Source organism: Labrus bergylta, chromosome 8, assembly GCF_963930695.1.
Source record: "Labrus bergylta chromosome 8, fLabBer1.1, whole genome shotgun sequence".
Lineage (NCBI taxonomy): Eukaryota > Metazoa > Chordata > Actinopteri > Labriformes > Labridae > Labrus > Labrus bergylta.
This window is the reverse complement of record NC_089202.1, coordinates 25,627,071-25,649,652: the sequence shown is the minus strand read 5'-3', so window position 1 is coordinate 25,649,652 and position 22,582 is coordinate 25,627,071. Positions and strand designations below refer to the sequence as shown.

General features: G+C 39.7%; 1 protein-coding gene across 1 annotated transcript in view; it reads right to left on the bottom strand.

The window, feature by feature from the left end:
* LOC109987406 (intermembrane lipid transfer protein VPS13B) overlaps positions 1–22,582 on the bottom strand; it is a 278,167-nt gene that overhangs the window by 209,732 nt on the left and 45,853 nt on the right. The window contains exons 16-17 of the mRNA XM_065957731.1: positions 21,590–21,714; positions 7,824–8,008 (exon numbers count right to left, since the gene is read on the bottom strand). Of these exons, the coding sequence (XP_065813803.1) occupies positions 7,824–8,008; positions 21,590–21,714 (310 nt within the window). The remainder of the gene's footprint in view (positions 1–7,823; positions 8,009–21,589; positions 21,715–22,582) is intronic.

Genomic DNA, 22,582 nt, shown 5'->3' with positions numbered 1-22,582 from the left:
GAAGAGGCTGACTGTGTCTGTGTGTGGTGGTAGCCAAGGCGTAACTGGGGTTTTGGTGCTGCCGAGGCACTTCAATTGGAGTTACAGTGGAAATTTATGGCCTTATGACGTGGACTTATGTGCTCAGTCGGCACTTGTCACTGCCCTTAGATGGGATGGTTTGATTCTCAGTAGGGAGCCAGTTCTGCAGACACAACAGATGACATAAATACAAACAGATTTATTGTGGGCTGTTATTGATTCAGGGATTAGAAACATTTCAAAGAGCTTTGCTGTGGCGACTTTAAATCCCATTCAGTGAACTTGACTTAATATATCTGCTTGTTTGTGTGTACATTATGTTTTTAAACATGTTTGGCATTTTAAGAATCTTGGTAACTCATCAAATCCATCCCTTTACACAGCTGCATTTACTTTATTCTTTACATTATAGAGCTTTGGAAGAAGGGTTACATTTGTATTGAACCAGTCTCCTCTGTAATTTCTTTAATATTTCAGTGTTACTCCTGAGTCCTGATGTTTCCCCTGATGAATAAAGTACTCTGCACACCTTGACTCGTCTTTCTGTCTGCTTGACACATGATTTATTGATGACAGATTGTCTTTACCCTGGAAACACTTCATAAACACACAATAGCTTCATATATCAACCTTCAGTATAGTCTTCTTGGGGTTAGTAGTAATCAGTCATGTTCTAGAAAGGAGTTCCAAAAGATCTGCTCCCTCAGCAAATACCAGCAACTAACCATTTTTCTTCTTTATAGTTTGTATCAGAGGGCAAACATAACACGTCTGATGTGAAACTCAAGCTTCTAGGGCCTTAATGAGATCATCCATGTCTTCAGTCATGCCAGGGATGTCATTGTGTTTCCCATGACAGAGAAGCAGGCTCCCATTCAAACAAACTGAGGAGAGAAACCCTGTGGCCCAATATGAGTTGGGCCAAGGGGGATGATGTAGAGCATAACAATACATTGACAAAATGACAAGCCTGATGTCCCCTAATAACTTTCTGAAATGATCAGCCACTAGGGGTTATTTTTATGTGCGCACAGTTGTATGGTGAAGGTCTCAAGTCATGTCGTTTTGATGAGAAGCTAACCTCAGGCACTTAATGTTTCGCAGTGCTTTAAGCGTGTTAGATGCTCTCTAATATGATGTCCAAAACATAAAAAACTTCTGTTTTGTATCCACTCCACTGGCATCTCCCTTTTACTGCGAGAAAAAGTAATTGAACAAAAAAGAGCAGAGAGCTCTAGGAAGACAAAAGAAAGGGGGGAAACTTGAGTCTGGACTGACTTAAAACATCATCACAATCTGCCAGGAATGGAGTGAGGGCCCGTCTGTAGCTCATTGAAGTTTTCAATGACAAGCTCCGTCTCAAGTTCCTACCAAGATTTATTTATCGGTTCTCAGATGCTGACACAACGTGTTTCTAATGTCAGAAATAAGGTTGAGTACGGATGAAAGGGTCCTTTTTTCTTTTCCCTCCTGCTTTCCTCATGACCTGATGTCAATCCGTGAAGCAGACAAGAAGACAGGCCGAAATTTCTCTCAAACCAATCTTAACGTCTTAAAAAAACTATGGATACTTTTAGCAGGAGGGAAGCCAGTGCAGATAGCTCTGGGTTTTCATTAAGCTTCCCTGGACTTTCCAAAAACATACGGACTAGTTAGCCAGTGGTAAAAAAAAAAAGTAGCCAACTAATGGGGTATGGGGTCATGGCCCCCACGGAAAAAATCATAAATTATCTCCACTCATGGAAAATGACAACAGGGTTACAAATTCTGTACTTGTTTGAGGGATGTGATCTATCACAGAGAACACACTACCTACGCTAGACAGCCTGTAAAACCCTCTGCTGATCCTCCAAGTTATCCCACCCCGATTAAAACGATCGCCATGACAACCATATTCACATGGCAACTTTACACCTACTCAAAGCTAGGTGTGATATTTAAGTTATAACTTACGCCTACATCGGCACTATCTAAACTGCTAAACTAAGAGCTTAAATGTTAGTCGTGCTTAAACTCTGTCGAGTTAGAATTTAAGTTCAAACTAGGATATCTTTGAATTTATAGTGCAACATACAGTGCAACCCAACTGGCTTCCCATATCTGAACTATCAATGTTGACACCAGATCATTAAAAACTAACAGTCTCCATGAGCTCAGTGTATGAGCCCCTTACTGAATATGAGAGGGTAAACTTCTCTGGCTTGTCATGAAGATTAGTTGATGGAATAATAGTTGTGAAAAAAAAAAGGCCATGTCAGCCAACATCTGAGCAGGAATAGAAGAAACACAATCAAGGAAAGAAAAAATGGAAAAAGACAGGTATGATGTGGAATCAGACAACATAAAAAGCATAGAATAGCAGGGATTAGCTAAGAGAGGAGACACATTTTCCCCTCCAATAACACAGAACTATTACCAAAACCCCGGCCGCAGCCTCACAGGGGGATTCACATCAGAGCCGTGCTCCTGAAGGCAGTCAGATCATAGGGATCTGAACTGCTGGCCTTGACAGAAGCATCTTTTTACATGCAGTGCAAATATGCAGTAAAGTGTTGTGGACAGGGTCTTTGAACAAGATTGCTTTTTTTTTTTTAAATTTTGTGTGTGGAAATATCACTGTGAAGGGAAGTAAAAATAAGTCCTCCTGGTGTAACCTTAAATAGTCTTGAGTCTATTTTTTCTGATCTTTTCCCACAATCCCCATCCCCCTGACAAATGTGTCGGGGAAATTTAAATAAACAGGACTTGTTTTAATAATGATACTGTTATAAGCAAGAGTGTAAGTCCTGGGCTATTGTTATCAACATTCTTCAGGTCTCTATTCGGTCAGAGCATAGGCGTGCTGAATCCAAACAATCGTGCCGTCATTTGCCTAAAATAAGATCATATGTTGTGAGGTCAGGAGCACATATTAAATCTGCTAAAAAAGGATGTGGGCAGGCATCCATGCATATGCGTGTGTGTGCGTGTGTGTGTGTGTGTGTGTGTCCTGACACTCAATTAAGTGCCAAAGCTGGATCTGATAAAGAGAACCAATGGCTATTTGTGTTTCTGGGCACTGAGGTCCACCACACACCGTCAATCTCTTCACTTCCCTCTCTCTGTCAATCTCTCTTCAACCTTTTTTGCCTTCTCTCTTTCATTTTTCATTTCGCTCATTAAATTGTTCACTCTCTCTCCCTCCTCCTTTTCCTCTGTTCTTTTCCCCATATATATGTCATGCTGGAGTTATGTCACAGCTCATATATCACTGAGCAATCATCTACAGCACGTCTGGTGACCAAAACCAACCACCTTTTACTAGGACCCCCTTCTCTTGTCCTAGGCTGGACCACCACTGAGCTTTGTGGCCAGAAAAAAAACCCCCAGCTGTGGTAGCTTTGTGGTTTTATATCTGTATCCATCACTGGTGGGAATGTCGATTTCAGTCTGACTTAAGTGAGCATGGTTTCATACAACATGAAGATATAAGCATAGCACTTAGAAGGAAGGGTTTTAAGCATTTGTGCAAGAGTTTAAATTAAAGAGAATTAATAACATGGGCTTCAGCTTCTCTTTCTTTTCTTTGTTGACTTGGTTGGAGATCACGCCCTGGACCACCTATTTCTCCACCTATTTAAATAAGCTAAGGAAAGTAAATCTAAGTTTGGAGCATAGAGTTTCTGTGTCATTTCTAGGTTTTTGCTGCCATGTCGTGGATTTCCCCAATACTAAGACACACCGACCATACCCACATGCACAACATACTTTAGAGGTAAGAGCATCATTGTTATGTGGCATCAAAGATCGGCCTGGCAATAGTAAAATGTGTTTAATGAAGCCGGGAGGACAAACTTTCTCTCTCTCTAACCCACCAACAATGCATTGATATTAAACCAAGGATGGATGCTGTGGGTCCCTCAGTTTTTACAAGAAGATGAACATGTGTTGAGAACTCTCCAATTCTTTTACATCATTCCATCTAAAGAAAACACCCTTATTGTTGCAGGAAAGTACTGAGCCAGTGACACCAGAAATGGTTTGTGGTCCATGGCGCAGTAACTTTCTGCTGCCTCAAGATAACAATAGCCCTGACCGCACATCATTTTAAAACCAACTCACCAATGAGGCACACGTGGGTACAAGTAAACTTGCCACTTACACAACATGGGGGCTCTACATGAATACAGTTTTGGTGAGAAACTAGGAAGGACACATGCACTACTCTGTGCACAGCTTTTCGTCAGGTTAAAAGGACCCATGACACATGCCTCCCTATGAACCACTTCTCTATTTTCACCAGACAACCAGGCTGTACACGTATGACATACTGTTTGCTACAGAGCTCACTAATAAAATATGACACTAGTGTGAGCTTTACTGAAAAACAGACGGATAAGGTTGGAACAAAAGTCACTACAGAAAACCCCTCACGTGGAAAAAAGCCAAGCAATCTACAGCAGTGCTGTCCTAAAGACAGTTGTGTGAAAAACAAAGCCGTCATACAACACGTAGTGACACACAACTTCTGATTTTCATGAAAAATAACATGTTCTGATTAGTTTTCTGATTGCCCTGGTACTGCATGGTATACACATTCCACATTTAATATACTCAGTAAGTTACGACTGAGCTGCCACACTGAGCAGCACAGTTAACTCAACATTTTATCATCCCTAGCGGCTGTGTTACCGTCAGCTGCAATGATTTTAAGTCCCAGACTGGTACTTAAATCTGTAACCACCAATTAATTTGAAGAACATTTAATATAACATTATTCATAAGTATCTTGAGAAAAAAAACTAAAGCCTTTCTTGACCCTTGGTAGATTGGGGTATTTTATTTGGACAGGGAATAAAATCTCATACCTAAATGGCTCCCTTGTGAAGGACACTGACCATATGTGTTATCAGTTCGACCACAATATGAAACACCTTCCACTATTAAAACACAGTGGGACATCAAAGGAGAGAGGGGAGGATAAATTCCTTAAAAAGAAAAGAAGAAGAAAAGAAGAAAGCACGTGTCCAATGTAAACAGCTTTCGTTTGACATGCTCAGAGTTTGGCGCGCGCGTGTGTGTGTGTGTGTGTGTGTGTGTGTGTGTGTGTGTGTGTGTGTGTAGGTGTGCGTGTGTGCGGTTTTTGAGCAAGAGCTCAGTCCTGGCAACGACCTGAGGACGCCTGGATGGTCACACAAGAATGGACAAACAAACAGATGAAAGAACAAAAGACTTGAATCTGGATATACAATCTGAATCTTCTGGGTCCAGTTTTTCAAAAAGTATAATCAAAATGATCCAGATTTTGTCGTCCCTTTTTTTTTTTTCCGCTATTCCAGATAAAAGTGATGTTGATCTTGTAGATTCTGTCCTGGTTTTTCAAAGGCTTTTAAGATAGGAACATTCTGATCTAGATACAACAAGATCGGGATTACAAAATCTAGATTTGCAGGCTTTGAAAAGGCCACAAGAGGCAACGTCTGGTAAAAGATCCCAAGAGTCTACATGGCTGTTGGGATCTGGTGAGGAAAGAAACTGAGAGGGCAGAGAAACAGATCACTCTAGCTGAGCTGAGTTTGCTTCAACAGAGGGAAACAAAGCTTCAAAGAGAGGCGGAAAGATGCTGGCATTACAGTTTCCGAGGATGAAATGTAAAATGATTGTTTTTGCATCTAGTTTTTCTAATTCTAGTTGAAAATATTTGATGTTTAATTATTTCATTTAGAATGGATATTGTTTTGGTATGGTCTGTGTTGCTTCAGTATGCAAGCATTGAATAAAAGAATGATTAAACATGTGTCATGTGTCCTACATGTCTCTACATCCACCCTGAATCCACCCTGAATCCACCCTTCCAGTGAGATCAGGATAATCCTGTCCTATCCTAATCTCCACTTTAGAGTTTTGAAATACCCAAAATCAACATTTGATCATGATTCTGGACAGGATTGGATTACCAAATCCGTATCTCACTTTTGTAGGATCAGGATCCCATCTCTACTTTTTGAAAAAACCCAATTTTGAGATTTAATCCTATCCAGATCATTCAGATCCAGATTGAATTTTTTGAAACTAACTGGGCCCTGAGTGTTTCAACAAACACGTGCTTTTACCACAAACAGTTGAAGCCTGCATGTTATTCAAGAAACAAATGCAGCCACTTCTAAAAATGCAAACACATCAAAGTCACAGAGGCTGAAATATATGGCACCATGTCATGAACTGTCCAGCCTTGATTTATGGCAGTAGATTAAAGAATGCAAAATAAAGAACCTGCACTAGTGAGCAGGAGTTATGATAGCCTAACCTAAGTTTACAAAAGAACTATGAGACATAGAGAGGAGTCAGTTACGTTACATCGTGGACAGCACCGGTGTACTGGGTGATGCAGGGAACACAGTTCACAACAGTCTTAACACACTGCATTTTCATCCTGCATGATACCATTGTCCATTTCTCTTCCACACTCAAACCGTCAAGGGACTGAGACAGCAAAAATGTTCCTTGATGCCTTTGTTGTCACAACTTTAAAAAGGCAGATACAGTACTACAAATCTTTTATTATAGGAGTTAATGTTCTTTTTCAACCACTAAACATATACTTACACAAGTCAACTATTCCGCTCCACTCTTCTGCCTGCTAAACTCAAACTCATTTCCCCACAGCCCTTTTTCTCACTTGAAGGCACATGCACCAGATGTGAAATTCTTACCCCATGTTACTATTCAAACCATGTTCCAAGAGGCAGAAAAAAAAAAGAGGCAAGAGTGAGGGGAGAGGAATATTTGACTTCACTCCACGGGAGACCAGTTTCATAAATTCTGGCAGCTACACTACACTGAAAAAGGTAGCTTGGCTGGCTTGGCTGAGGGAGAATGTTGACGGCATACCAAACAACATGATCCTAATGAGTTGGAAAATCCCCGGCCCTCCAGAGGACTGTCCAGATGCAATGGTCATAAGTCAGCTACTGTTTTATTAAATTCAGGCTCCCCTCCTTTACTTTAATAAGGGGCAAAATGTGTTATTTAACCATCAAAGCATCCTAGATGACATGAAGCATAGGACTTGACTGTGAGTCTAATACACAACACTGGAGGTACTTTATGCCACAGTGTCTGCAGCATATGCTAAATACCTCCTATCAGATTGACTTGTTTTGGGCAAAAGCTGATGTGGTACATGATGGGTTGAGCCCTGAGGAATTACTCTTTTCACGAGTGACTCACACAACTTAAAGCTCTAGCCAGTACAATATATCTGTCTTGACATTAAATCGATTCCGAGAAACAAGCTTAACGGAGAACTAATCAAACAAAGGACAGTTAATGTACTCTATGAGAAAAAAGGAGCGTTCAATAAATCAAATACAATGATGAACCCATTAACATCTCATTCAATAGTTTAAAAGGGACCAGATGAGCAAAGTGAAGTGTAGTTTTCTATTTATGCATGAATCTTATGTGTGGGTATTTCTTTTTCTTTAGGTAGATGCAGAATTACAGAATCACAAATGATTCCTACGAAAACAACTGCACTAACAGATTACAAACTCACACACAAAATCCATACAGTCTTTGCTGCTCTAGGAGAACAGCACTTTTTCTCTGCATTCCCCTTCTCCCCACCCACCAAGACACACGTTTAGTAACAAATTTAAAGGTAATTTGCTCAAAAACAATAAAAAAAAAGACTTGGATTATGACTTATTCAGGTAACAAAAATTCATGAGACTGGATAGTAATGTCAAGTGATTTGCTGTGAAAAAGAACAGGAAAGCTCAGTAAACTCAGTCAAATATGCTGTATTGCGTGTAGTTTACCTGATATTTTATACACCTCATTGAGCAGGTTTTCGCTGAGTGTTAATGGGACTCCGTTTGAAACACTGTGGGTCCAGCTCTCACAGATCGCTTGGAGCATGAGCGTCTGGGCCCTTGTTGCCTGCACAGTGAAGTGCGGGAGCTCAAAAATGCACTCTGCGGTGGGGACTGAAGACCTTTTACTCCTGCAAAAGAAGATACGAGACGACAGAGTTAGACGAATATCTCATAGCCAAGAAATAGCGACAATAACAAATGAAAGAATAGAAAGTGGCACATAACCACTAACATACATCAAATAACAGAGACACCAGTGGATACAAAGGGTTCCCATTCCATCATTTTTTTTTTACATCACAAACATCAAAATCCTATTGCAATATTAAATGGCAAAAGTGGCTGAATACGTAGCAGAATTATATTCCAACAAGAAATTATAAAGTAACGCCAAGATGTCCTTAGTGACTTGGCAGTAAGGTGCAGTTTGCCTCTTTGTCGTCAACCCTACTCTGCCCTTAGTCAATTCTGTAATGATGATTTATGTGAAGAGATGTACAACCCAGAAACCTGACCCTGAAAATAATCTTTACACATTTAACATTTCATCTGCCTCTAAAAGTGTGTGTGTGTGTGTGTGTGTGTGTGTGTGTGTGTGTGTGTGTGTGTGTGTGTGTGTGTGTGTGTGTGTGACAAGCTGATGAGTTGAGCGTTCAGGAGGATGAGGTAACAGTACAGTTGGATGGAATCCTTCAGGCCCCTGTCCATCAGAAGCTCAGTGGACCTAGCTCTCATTTATCATCTGACAGACACACAGACACACACAAACTCACTTTTTTCATTTGTGATTCAATTCCCTTTTCCGAGAATGTGCCTCACCAACGTCACCATTCACACTGTGACAAATGAATGTTCCTCCCACCACCTGCATCTATAGGTACTAAAAATAAAACAAGGCAGCAGACCAAACATTGATAACACACAGTTTTGTTTGTTTCGACCCTTTATTCATCTTCCTCAGATTGGTTTGTTTCTTTGTTTTGGTTTTTGAGGACGTGCATTGTAACCTGCCTTATATACATCTCCTTTTTAACGAGGGTCGGTGTGCATACTCTCTCTCAGGATCATAAACAGTGAAACTTGTTGTCTCAGGAACAACCCTCACAGTTCATTTAATCACACATTAACATTTGTCTGCTCCCTGTTCAGAATATGGAATATGTTATAGGGTCTCTCCCTCCACTCAGCAGCTCTGCAATTGTTTAACTCCTCTGTTTCCCTCCCCCCCCACTTCTCTCTGTGCCTCTTCATCTTTTCTTTTATTCTGCTCCTGGGTGGTTCAGCAGGATGACATGAACTGTTGGCTGCCGTCATGCAGGCGCAAAGTTCTCAACTGCCTGCTGTCCAAAACGGAACAATTACGGGACAGAGTGAGGGAGTGAGGTTGATAAAGAAAGATGTAAGGGAACGTGATAAGGCCCTAAAAGAGAAACGCCCTAAATCTGAAAAGGTGAATGTATTTACCTTGACAGCACACATTTTCCTTTGAATTCCCTGGCAACATGTGGTGCATTTGGCACTACTGGGGACCATTCCATGTCATGCTGCTCTACTATAAGGGAAACTCTACTGTTGCATGCTATACAGCATGACATCAATCAAACCAATTTCATGTGTGTTCAAGTGCTTTCATGCCTGTGTGTACACGTAGCTAGATATTGCTGCTGAACAAAAGAAAGTAAAGGGGACTCAGCAACAACAATGTCCCCACATGCAGAGCAAATGTGCCTGCAAAGCCACTTCAATGGGATTACTGGCAAGGGATGAAAGTTTGTTGGTTTATTTGAGTGTTTATAGCGTTTCAGGGGAGCTGTCATGCGCATGTGGTTGACTAAAACTTTAATTATGCACCTGTTTTTATTATATTATGCCTGATTCTTTGCGAACAGCAACTTGAATCTTGGAACTAAATGAGAAGCAGAAATTCTCATTAGTATGTTTTGGAAATTCTGTAGGGGGGACAGCCAGACACTCATTGGATTTGATTAAGCAGCTGGCACAGGCAATGTTTGTTGCTGCAACTTTGTAAACAGCTTTCTGGCAGGCAGCTTTTTCACTTTTGACAAAAGGCCTCAAAGGAAACAAAAGTCTCCAAAAGGTAAAAATAGAACTCCTAATATCTTTTGCATCAACAAGAGAAGAAATGATTACACTAAAATGTATCTTAGAATGTTAAACACAGATTCATGGAAATACTAACAAAATGCAATGTATCGCTCGATTGCAGAAACTTTACATGGAACTGTTGCCTGGGGAAGTGAAACTCAAAGCATACTTCTGGGCTCTCTCTGGGTGGGTCTCCCCATAATATGAGACAAACCAGCAGTAGGCCCTCAACTCACTTGGATTGTGACTCATAATTTTAAAAAGCAGGTCCTTAAATTGAAACTTCTGTACCTCGTAAAATAGGCTGTCCCTGACCTCACAGTAGTCCTTTAAGTCAATAACGATTTTTATTAAAACACAGATGCCACCAGGAAAATATTGAAAGAAAAACAAAATTAGTCAGGTGCTATGAGAAATTAGGTTTTTCAATTTCAGGCATGAACTTTTCTTTATTCAGGTGTATGTGAAAACATTAGACCTCATTTCCTGACCTGTGCCATGCTTAAGTGACACAGAACTGGCCGTGGGACAGCAGTGGCAAAGTTGGCGGACTTCCTGACTGTTGCACAAGGAAACAAGCTGACTGACTTGCACAGTCACTCTGTCAAGTGTCCTTGTCAAAATCAGACATAAATGGGTTTAGGGGTTCAAGAGCCATGAGAACCTTACCAGCTGTGATACTTTTTTTTTTAAACTGTTTCCTCTTTGTATGTGTGAAAAATTGACATCTAGCAGGGGCACCAACTATTTTAGTCATTTAAACAACAAACTTACAATTAAGACTAAAAAGAGGGCCGTCATGAAATACTTCTTGTAAGCTCAGAAAATGGCTCAGAGCCATCCAGTGATTCTAGTGACTTCTTTCCATTACTATCATAAGGTATCTGTCTAAGCTTAACCTTTCATTAATGAAGCCTCTAAGTATTTCAGGTCTGCACAAAAACCGTTTCTGCATTTTAAATGCTGAGATATATTTGGACGACTGGTTCTCAGGCTAATCAGCTGCCTGGTCTGGTCTGTCTGTGGTCACAACTATTTAGACAAATACAACTGAGGCTCTAAAGGAAAGAGTCTGTGATCGCTTCTTGACAGAGGCTATACAAAAGCATATCCATGAACAAGGACACACTTAACCACAAGCATCATACAACCTGTACAAACGTCAATAAAGGAAAGTTTGCCAAGCACAAATACACACATGTAAATACTTCAAAAACAGCGAAAGCCCTAAAAAGTTAAAAGGCAATGCAGATAACATAAACAGTGATGAAAGGAAAACTGAAAGTATAGGCAAGAAAAGGATAAAGATCGCAAACATTCTGGTAATAGTATGTTTCAGGTGAAAACTTTTATTATTAAATCCATTTGGAAGAGCTCAGTACATTTCAGGAACAACAGAGCTGTTAGTTTGTGCTTAATTAAGGTGGATGGTTTTAGTATATGTCTTTGAACATGTAGATAACGTTTGGATATCTTGGAATTGGTGCAGATGTTGTGACTGAAGACATTGATTTCTAAGATCGCAAGCATAAAGACAACTTGAATACTTAATGGCAAAATGTAGTCAAAATTATTTTTTTTAAGTTCAACATCTTGCTGTGACTGAAAAAAATATGTCAAGAGCAGCTGGTGTTAATGGTTTACACTGTGTCCCAGAATACAAGCTTGGAACTTATTACTCATATCCTGTACACTACCAAAAATCAGACCTCTCACTCTTTCCAAAATACAGGGACACAGACAACTGTGGTTGTTAGAAGATCACAGGGGATAGGGGGCAAGGTGTCTAGTCCCTCAACCATCAAGGGTAAGGGGAAAAACCTCAGACTGAAATAAAATCCCTGACCCAGGTGGATTTAGTTTGTAATGGGAAATTCAACATGAGCTGTAACATGATACTCCAGTAAAACTGTTAATAGTTTAAAGTAAGGGGAAGTACTCAAAAAGATAACATAAACGAGGTCCAACAGGGGGAAATCAATCAGGTAGTCAATCACTCATGCCTCCCCTTACAATGTGCTACTTTCTCTCTACTTAAACTTATCCGAGTCCACTGCAAAGCCAGTGTAATCCATTATTGGCTGACATATTTCACTGACAGATACAACAGATAGCCACTGTCTTGGGACAAGTGATAAGTTATCTGAAGTTTCTACAAATCATTCACTGTCCCATCTTCATTGACAAACACAAACATTCTCAAACTCAAACAGTTAACAAAATCCTCTCGTGCTATTGTTATCCAAATTTCAGGTCTTCTTTGGAGGGAATTAGACTGAAAATGGAGGGAAGAGCTCTTTTCCTTTACCTTGCTGATTGATATGAAGTATTGCAAAATTCCTCATTCCTCCAGGCCAGGGTCACTGACCCCTTTTGAAAATAACCAGAGTGAGTTATGAGCTGCTCTTAAGTCCCCTTTTTTATCTGCAAAAGACCCACTACAGTGTCTTGAAAATAAACATTATAAATCATGGTAGCACTTCACTCAGCAGTTACAGCCAAACCAAGTGTCCAAACTAGGAAAACCTGTCATTTTACTACCTTCTACCTCATCCATTTGAAGAGCCATCATTTGAAAAAAGAAAAAAAAATTAATGCTGCAAAAGAAAAGCTTAGCAAACATATGGCCAATTAAGCCAAAAACAAGTAAATGGAAATACATACATAAACAAAAACAATTCTCTAAAAAAAACGAGGTAAGTGTCCCACGAGATAAATGTCCCAGTATAACATACATGTTTTTGTATTTTCTTTCATTCACTGCACATGTTCTATCTTCGCTTGTTTGTAATGCAACAGAGCTCAGAAGTATGCTTTGTTATGTAATTGCCAAAAGCATCCCAGCTGCAGATGTCTGAAGCAGATGATCAGCAGCCATCATGACTGCAATTTCAATCAAAATGACCTGATTCAGGCAGATAAAAGGTAAAGGGATTTGTACAGATAATTTCCGACAATATACGTTTTTTGGTTAAAAATCAAGCAGTTCTTTCAGCAGGCACTGAAATTACCATTTTTAAGTGACAATGTTTAGAAATATAAATAACCTGGTAAGACTTTGCACGGTTTCTGTGAAACACCACAGAAACTGGTCCAATATTTTCTAATTAAGCTTTGTCTAGTTTTTCCCTTTAGGCTCATTATTATCTTTCCTTCTTTTTGTTTCCTGCTCACATTGTTTGTTCTTAATGGTAAGTCTGGTTCAGCATTGATTTTTCCGTTGAAGTTTTGCTTACACAATTAAGTGATCACAATTTCATTATCTCTCTCAACCAAATCTGTATGACATCCATTTCTGTACCCCAAAAAATATTTCAAGTCTCTGTGCTTAATATGGGTGTGAGTAGGAGGGAAGTATATATGCCACATCTCAAGAGTTTTGTGGTACCCCAGGGTCAAAAGGTGTTCCATGTGTGTGTTTCTCATTCATCAGTCCAGAACAGCCAAAAGTCTTCACAGAAAAAAAAACACTTCACTCTCTCTTTCCTTTCGCTTACACATGGCCCTCTCCTTCCTCCCATCTGGAGCACCCCTGACCTAAAACACACACACACACACACATGGATCCTTCTCGGGAGAGGGCTTCATCATTACACAGGGATTACTTAAAGAACATTTTTAATCAAGTTGTGCGGACAGCTGCAGGCCGAAAGGCGAGAAAATGGCAATGACGTTGTTCATCAAGCGTTGAAGGAAAAAATATCAAGACTATCAACATGTGGAGGACATGTAGTTCCTGATAGATTGAGAGGAGACAGAAGAACAGACCATATATGACATTTAGAGTTGAGATCTTGGTGAGGGCTGTTTTTAACACTAATGACATAACCTCGTGAGCTAAAGAAAAGAAAATGGATGGTCTCGAGTGCCTCCTCCCCCTCCCAGCTGACTGGTTAAATAAAGCTTGTAAAAAAAATAAATAAATGTGTATCTTGGTTATACAAATGGTTGTTATATCGCTTAATCAAATGCATATTTATCTTAAGCAGTGAAAATCAGATGGAAACCAATGGAGCAGTACTGAGGCATGGTAGGCAAGAGGACCTTGGAATGCACACCACAGTAGATGATAATCCACTCCGAGTTGATAATCCATCTACCCTTCCCTATTTCCCACTGTTTTCCCTCCCTCAAGCTTCAGTTTCACGGATGACTATATCAGGCATTAATAAGGTCTTTCAGTCAACTGAAAAAAATCCACAGCTGCTCCTGTATTTTCAATCAGGGATCTCGCCTTTATATCCATCTCTTGTTTATTTAAAAATTCAATAGATATTCTTGGATTGCAAAAATATTTTTTCTTGAGAACCTTACAACCTATAATATACACTTAGGGGCTGAGCTAAATCCCATGTTGATTTAAGCTACCAAATGGAAAGGGCAAACACACAGCTTCAACTGCAGAGCAAGTAGGTTCCTGTGGTACCGAGCGTCGGAATGCTAAAAAAAAAAAAAAAAAGCTTTAAAGCTTGCATCAGAACTAAGGCGTCAATCATTCTGAGCACAAGCCTCGCATTCACTAATGCCATTTCCTTAATACAAGGCCCCTCAATACGTCCATTGATCTCTTTCAGCCATAAAACAAAATAAAACAGTCTTACACCAGATGTCCAGAAGAAAAAATCGCTTACCACATAGTTGGCCAAAATACTTTATAGACTGTGCAACACAAAATATGCTGTTCTACCTTGCAATCCGTTGCACTGCCTTCTTCAGAGTATAAGTGGAACAATATTACATCATTTGGCTTTCCAGGATATAATACACACCTGTTAATGCATAAAGCCTACTTGTTGGAGTGTGCCTTCATCCCTTTAGCTTCACTTCATGAACGCCTTTTCTTTCTGTTACAGCCCTGGCAGTATATTCTGTGGTTTTGACTTCTGTGTAGGTTGTTAGTGTTTGAGTGCGTGCGTGTTCTTGTCTTTGTTGTGGATCAGTAGTTGTCATACTGTTTTGTGTGTCTGTGTGGGAGTGTGTGCTCTGCTGTGTGTGTTGATTGTTGGTCTTCCGTTCTGAATGTGGACATCGAAATCCCAAAGACCAGGTCTTTTCTAATTCACTGGAGATGAACTGACAGCAGCAGCTTGTTCACTCAAAGGCCTCCTAACCAAAACCTTTGTTCAAATAAAACTGTTGTTAGCTGTTTTCAAAAGTCTTTGATTTTGGTGTTCATCAGTGACTTTGATTTTAGGTCATTCTTTTGTTAATAGTAGGGTTGAGCTGCCTGTCATCATTTTTGATTGACTTTAAGGATTTAGATGTACCGGCAGTTTATTTATTTTGGTTCAATTGTTACATTTAGGATAGGTGGTTTTCATTAAGAGTTTTTGTTGTTTATGCCCTCAATTACCCAGAGTCATTATTTGTTTCCATGTCGGCCTACTGCTTAATAAATAGCCTTCGGTAACAACTAAAAGCTGGTCAGGACCCCACCACTAACATGTTTATTTAAGTTTGTAACACTTAGTAATATCAGTGGAGGCTGGTCAATAGAGGGCGCTGGGGTGCTGCCCAACCACTCCCCACAAGGACAATGACAGAACTTTGCTGAATAAGATTTTTCAAGATTAGTTTTCAATATAGGCTATACATACATGTATACGTTTAAAAGGACAAGGTTAATATAATGTAGTTATTGAGTAAAATGTATAAACTGCAATAAAAGTATAGATTTAATAGGTTCTACGAGTCTAAAGTTACTGATTGGTGACATGTGACATGTTTCTGGTCTTGGGAACTAGAATCCAGTGCTCAGGGTCTCCTCTAACTCTCGTTGCACATGCACATTTGTTCCTCTTCAATACAAGACATAGGAGCAGGGAAAATGTGCTCATGAACGCATTTAACACCATCACCCAAAAGTAGGCAGCAGAGAGACATGTCCCATGAACTGAGACTTAAAGAGAAAGTTACGCAGCGTCACTTGATCTGAGCATTGACTATTTATTAAGATGGATCTTTTTGGGGTTCTCCACAGAGTTTAGTAAACATATGCCTGTAAGTAAAAGTGCATATGGTGCTGTTTGTTAAGGCAAGGCAAGTGTATTTATACAGCACATATCAGCAACAAGGCGATTAAGAAGTGTTTCAAACAAGACATCAAAAACATCACAACAAGGGGAAGACAAAGTGATTAAAAAGGGACATGAAAAAATCATTGAATCAAAACCCTAAAAATCAAAAAGAGGAGATAATAAAAACAGCTAAGACAGAAGCAAAAATATACAGAGACTTACCGGTGTATTAGAAAAACTTACAAAAATAAATGTATTAAAATCAATGAATGAAAGGCAGCTGTAAACAGGGGAGTCTTCAACCTTGATTTAAAAAGAACAGCAGACCTGCAGTTAAGTATGTAAAATAGTAAAACAGATTGTTTGCAAAGTGAAAAACTATCGCAATGCTAATTCTGTTAGCCAGCTAACAGTTGTTCAAGTATGTGTTAGCATCAAGCTAACAAATTAAGATATACATCTGCCAGAAATCGTGCCCACCCAGGAGAGCAAGGCACCAGCCGTCACTGTGAAAGAGAAAGAGTCAGAGCTCAGGAATGGACTTTCCCAGAAAACAGCAGCTCCTTATTCAATAACTTAATGATATTGCAAACCAAAATGGCTTGTACACAAATGTAACAACCACAGTGAATGTTCAAACCACAAACAAATGTTCATATATATTTGCTAAATTTGACTTGGATCTCTCTTGCTTACCACTGAAAAACACAGAGAGCATTTGTCCTCCCGTTCTTGACTGTGCTTGGGAACACAGAACAGGAGCAGCTTGCCATGACTAACTATGAACTGGAGTAATGAGGCATTACAATCACACCAGAAGCCTCATGCCTCAGATGCCTCAAGCAGCCTTCATAAATCACAACATGAGCTAATCTAGAGTCTAGACTACCATTCCAGACATAGTAATGGACTTCTCATTTTCACATTAAATAGAACTACAGGTAGGGATAAAACTTAACTTCACTATTGAAAATTTAACAGAGCTAGATCAATAATGAGATATCAAGGGAGAACCAAACTTATTTTCTATTCAGAAACATTTGAAAGGCAAGTCAGCTTTTTGTGGCTATATAAAATGCACCTGTAATGCCAGATGCTTTAAGAAATTATCCCCTTAGAAAAGGCTGACCGAGGAAAAGAGGCTGCTAAAATCACCACATAAAAGCTGCCATGGGGTTGAATTACGACCTGCAATGTGACAAGCCACACTGGGCTGCTGCTGGTTTGTTGGTTGGATGGTTGGTTGGTGGGCCCCGGCCTTGGCCTGCCTCCATCTGTTGCTGCTGTCAGGTGGCCCAGTATAAGGAATATTATATAGTGTGAGAGGCAAGTGTGTGCCTGAATGTGTGTCCATGTGTCAAAGTTAGTGTGTGAGGTTAGGTTTTGGGTATTACAACGCAGGTGGCACTTCTGACACACCGCACCCACCTCCCTTTTTTTATTTTTATTTTTCGCAGGGGATAACAGGTTGAACATGCATTGACTTTTCACGACGGATAAGTACAGCCTGGTGCAGGCACTTTAACTCACAGGAATGATGGTTCATTTCAGAGAATTTGCCTTTTTTTGTTGACAAAAAGACGGTTAAGCAGGTGAAGATTTTGAGTTAAGCATGCAGAATGTTTCAAAGCTGGGGTGTAGAAGAAAGTGCACAACCAACATGATGCAACTAGTAAAATGCTGCCAAGACACCAAAAAAAATATCATTAAATACACTGGGAGACTGATTGAAAGCCCCATTCACCATAACAAGTGCCAGAGCCATAGAGATGATGATTAGATTAATGATGGGCTGATGATTAACACATTGGAGTTGTAATGACCAAACTTTTCTAAAACTAAAATGTCTGGTAAATGACACAAAGTCAGTTCTGTGTCTTTTAAATGCTTTCCTTATTTCAATACCGAGGAAAAATGCTCAGTTGAACTTTTTATAAAGACATGGATTATTTTATTAGTAACTATAAGCTCAATATTTCTAAAACAATAACTACAAAAAGGCTGTTTAGCATTTTTATCAAAATTGAAATAATAAAAATGTAATTGAAATGATCCACAACCTGACAGCAATTTCAATTCTTAATAAGAATTACAAACTATAGAAACGCAAATGCCAAGTAAAAAGTATTCAAGAGTTTGAATTTGCATAACAATAAAGTAACTTCTGCCTCCACACTTGCCCCGCCCCTTCCTTTCTGTTTCAACAGTCATTTTCTGTTCGACATATAGCTGATGGTGCTACTAAACATCTGAAAACAAGATCCAATCAATCAATTTCAAGTGACAACATGCATCTTAAAATGTATTTTGTTGTTATCTGCTTTTAAGGCCAAAGAAAATCTTTTCTTCAATTTGGAAAGTCTGGTTAGTTGAAGTCTTGCGATGACACTATGTCATTATACACTTTATACACATTATACACTGTCCATCAGTGTGAACACAGACAAGAAACCCAGAGGGAGTTTGACTTTATTCTCTTTTGAGGAAGTAATTAGGCAACAACATACATACTGTACATAGGGTTAGACTGTCCTGACATTTTCAGGAATGCATGAAAGGGCTTCACCATCTTTTTCTTTTCTTGGTTTTGTGTTTACAACTATTTCACGTTTCCTTGAAATTCCAAATGCTCTTCTATTTCTTCTCCACTGCCTCTACTTCTTTGTCAAACTTGCTCATCACCATTCTTTCAACGGCCTGTCAGGTCTGGTTAATTCCAATTTGACTAGAGCGACACGGGTCATGAGGAAAGAGAGTCATACCTCCCGCTGTGATGGAAAGGTTCAAATATAAGTCACTTTAAGCTTGACATGGCAGGTTATGCCCTCATAACCCTAAACAATACACCCACTGCTATTATCATCCTAAAAAGAGACTGACAGCAAAAACCAACAGGCAACTGCTGGAAAATGCAAAAGGCCTTCTAACTTGTCAAAGCCCTGGAGAAATATGACAAGAAGTGAAAAGATACTGTTAAGGGCAGTAGAATTATCTTGGGTTTGACACATTATCACAATGCCATCATATAGGGCTGACCACAAATTGTCGAATCTTCCATACGTTTGAGAGAGCCTCAGTCTCACAGTGGAAACACAACGATCAGTTCAGGGTGCTCAATGTCTAACTTTACATAGATTTGCCTGCCTCCAAATAAAATGAATGGCTCATAGCCTAACTTGGTATACGTATAATGTAATTAATACTTGTAATGCAGAGTTCTGAAAGCCACTGTACTTCTACTTTAAATCAATTCTCTTAGTGTTTGGATGAAGAAATCACCACAAAGTGTCGAAAGAAGCAGCATATCCATATCATTGGCACAGACCTGTGCTATTAACCGTCAGATTAGGGGCAAGCAGCTTCTTTCAACTCAGGCAGTCATTGGCTAATAAAGGCTGTAAACTGTGTTATGAAAGCCGTGATTTGTCAAATGAGGTAAATTTGAAGCAATCCACAGATCTTTGTAGGTGTAATGTGTTTGGATTAAATCTTTTAATGGATTTGAAGTGTGGAGAAATATTAAGATGGGGAGGGTATAGTAAATATTCAAATGGTAAGTTAAAAGACGGTAAAAATCATTGTTTGTTTGGTTTGTGGTGGTTTGACAGATGCGTAGATTGTGGCTGCTGTAGCCGTCAGTGTGTGTGCCTTCTGTATTGGACATGTGTGATATGGTTATGAGGTTACCTTAATGCAGACTTATTGAGGTGAAAAAAGTGATGTATCAAGTCCTATCATAGAATAAATGTTATTTAACTCTAGAAAACAAGTAGTTTAATGACCTGGTAAATCTCTTTATGTTGCAAATATTGATCAAAGAGCTAAAGAAAAAAATAATAATTTGACGATCAGTCGACAATGGCCCGATCTGACGAATCAGAACCACAAGTCCTGTGGTCTAATTAAAAAAAAAAAGATAGTGACTACTGATGTATGCTCTCACTGGACATGCACATGTTGTATTATATCAAAAACCTTCACACAAAGTATAACAGAGCACTTCCTTTACATGTCAAGGGGACTCTATGAGGTTGTAATTGTTATTTCTAAGGGCCGGTCTAGGCTTTAAGAAAAGCCACGGGAGAGCACTGAACTGAAAGGTTCTCAGGAGACGAGAAACATCTAGCGATTGTCAGAAAGAAAAATAACATCCGTTTGACATCTGAATCCACTATTTGAGGCAGGCAGGGCAGAAAAGAGTGGGGGCTGGAGATCAAACAAGCAGCTAGCAGCCTCTTATTGGGAGCAGAGAGCACAGGGAATCAGGTTCTTTCTACAGACACACTCAGTCAAAGCTATGAAGCTATGAAAAGCTGTGCGGTTCCCTCTGTGGCCAGCTAACCACTGTACAGTAGATTCAACGTTAGCCTGGAGAAGAACTCAGGAAAAGTCAAAACGTCTGCAGCTGTGTGACATGTTTAAATCGAAATTAATGGGGGGAAATCGATTCCCAAGCTAGTGCTTTCGCACAGGTTTCCTGCTTTAACAGGCACTTTGACTGCAAGGTGTGAGAGAGAGGGCAGCGTGTGTGTGTGTGTGTGTGTGTGTGTGTGTGTGTGTGTGTGTGTGTGTGTGTGTGTGTGTGTGTGTGTGTGTGTTTCAAGATGTTGATTACTGAAGCCGAAACACAACAATGGAGTGAATAATTCTGCTACCACAGTAGTTGTTTTCTGTGTTTGCAGGGGCTAAACTCAATCTCCAGAGTTTCTCCTTAATCAGCACAGAGGTTCTCATTTTTTTCCAACATCCTATAGTGTCAGGTGTCTCCCAAGAGGTTTTCCGCTGCCTTTAAAATGGTGAGAGACAGTTGTAGCCAATGCTTTTGTTATAGTTCTTTCTTTAGCTGATGACTGAATGCCATTAGCCATGGTGCCCCGTTGTTCCAGATTTCTCCCCCATCGTTCCTGTTCTATTACCATGCACACAATGTAGTTCAATGATGTGCGATTGGACTCCTTCCCTGTTATTATGTAGCTCTTTGTCTTATGCAGATTCATTTTTGGGCTAAGCCTTTATTTGATAGGACAACGGATAGAGTAGGAAACCGGGGAGAGAGTGTAGGGAATGACAAGATTCAAATAATAAAGTCTATCTTTTCTATTCTAAACCCAGGCCCTCCGCTTGGAGGACTAATGCTCCCGTGCATAGGGCACAATCTAACCACTAGGCCATCTGCACCCCCCATCAAACTATTACTCGTTAATCATTCGCAATAGTGTCACAATTTCATCCACAGATAAAATAGCCTTCATTTCATGAAGCATATATGATAGCAATTGAGTTTATATATGCATGCTTGTCATTTTTGTCTGTGTTGGTTTTTCCCTTCTTGGGCTTCATTCCTAAATATCTTGTCTTTGTCTCCTAATTCATGAGTTAATTCACCCCTAGTCTTTTTTTCAAATAACTGATCACGCAACTTTGTTTAGTGGATGTGACGGATGTGAGATAAAGATGATTTATTTGTTAATCTAAAATACAGGCACTAAGGACGCTATATTTAATTACTTCAGTTCTCAAGAGCTAGTGTGCCTGTCCCTGAGCACACTTAAATGTCCATGCGTATGAAAAGTGCTATAAACTCACCAGTATGCAGGCATCTGGATTAGTTTCCCATAAAGTGCAGTGCTGAAGGAAGGAATGATGGAGATGAGAGGGAGGAAACCTCCTTTATTGTCCTGGCATGTCAAGTCTGCTTGGAACCCAAACACCTGAAAATGACAGAAAGACAGGGAGTAAGTGTGCGGAAGATAACAGGAGGCAAAAAGGGGACGCAAAAGACGACCCTATCTATCATCAGCAGACGTATCTATGGTCAAATCTCCACTCTCCCCGTCCTTGGCAGTCATAGGAAGAGAGAACAAATCCACATTCAATCCTTGACTTCTTTACAAATAGATTTCAAGAAAGTACATGTTACACCCTGTTTAAAATATCCTTATTCTGAACCCTCAAGAAGTTTCATGTATACTTAAGCATATGAAAGAATGCCAAGTGACTTTTTCCTAAAAGGAATACTTCATCACTTGGCAGGAGTACAATTACCACCATAGGGGGATTTTATCAGGATACATCACTGAACCATATATTATGTATAAAGAATAAAATAATAGAGCAACAAGGAATGAGTACAAAAAGGGCAACAGCAATAAAACTTAATTAACGACAGGATCTCTTGAATGCGAGAAGTTATACTCAAGCTACAACTGAATTAACAGCACAGAGCTCCAGTTACATTGTCAGGTTATGCTGGACTAAATGTGTTAAAGTACTTTATTTTCTCCAAAAGAGAGATATACTCTTAAATAACACACAACACAGAAAGTGTGTTGAAGTGGCACCGCATGTCACAAATGTATTCACAAAATTTAAGATCCTGGTTTTCACAATGCTAAACGTAAGGCAACTTTAATGTGCACATGCTATTAGTGACCATGATGGATGAAGTCCAGTTTAATATTTGAGGTAGCAGATGATGGCTGGGCCCAGCTGTCCTATTTGCAGCTGCTGTATGTGTAAGGAGCAGGCTTCATTCAACTCTGCAGGTCAAGGCATGGACCATTTTGCTGTGCCGATGGT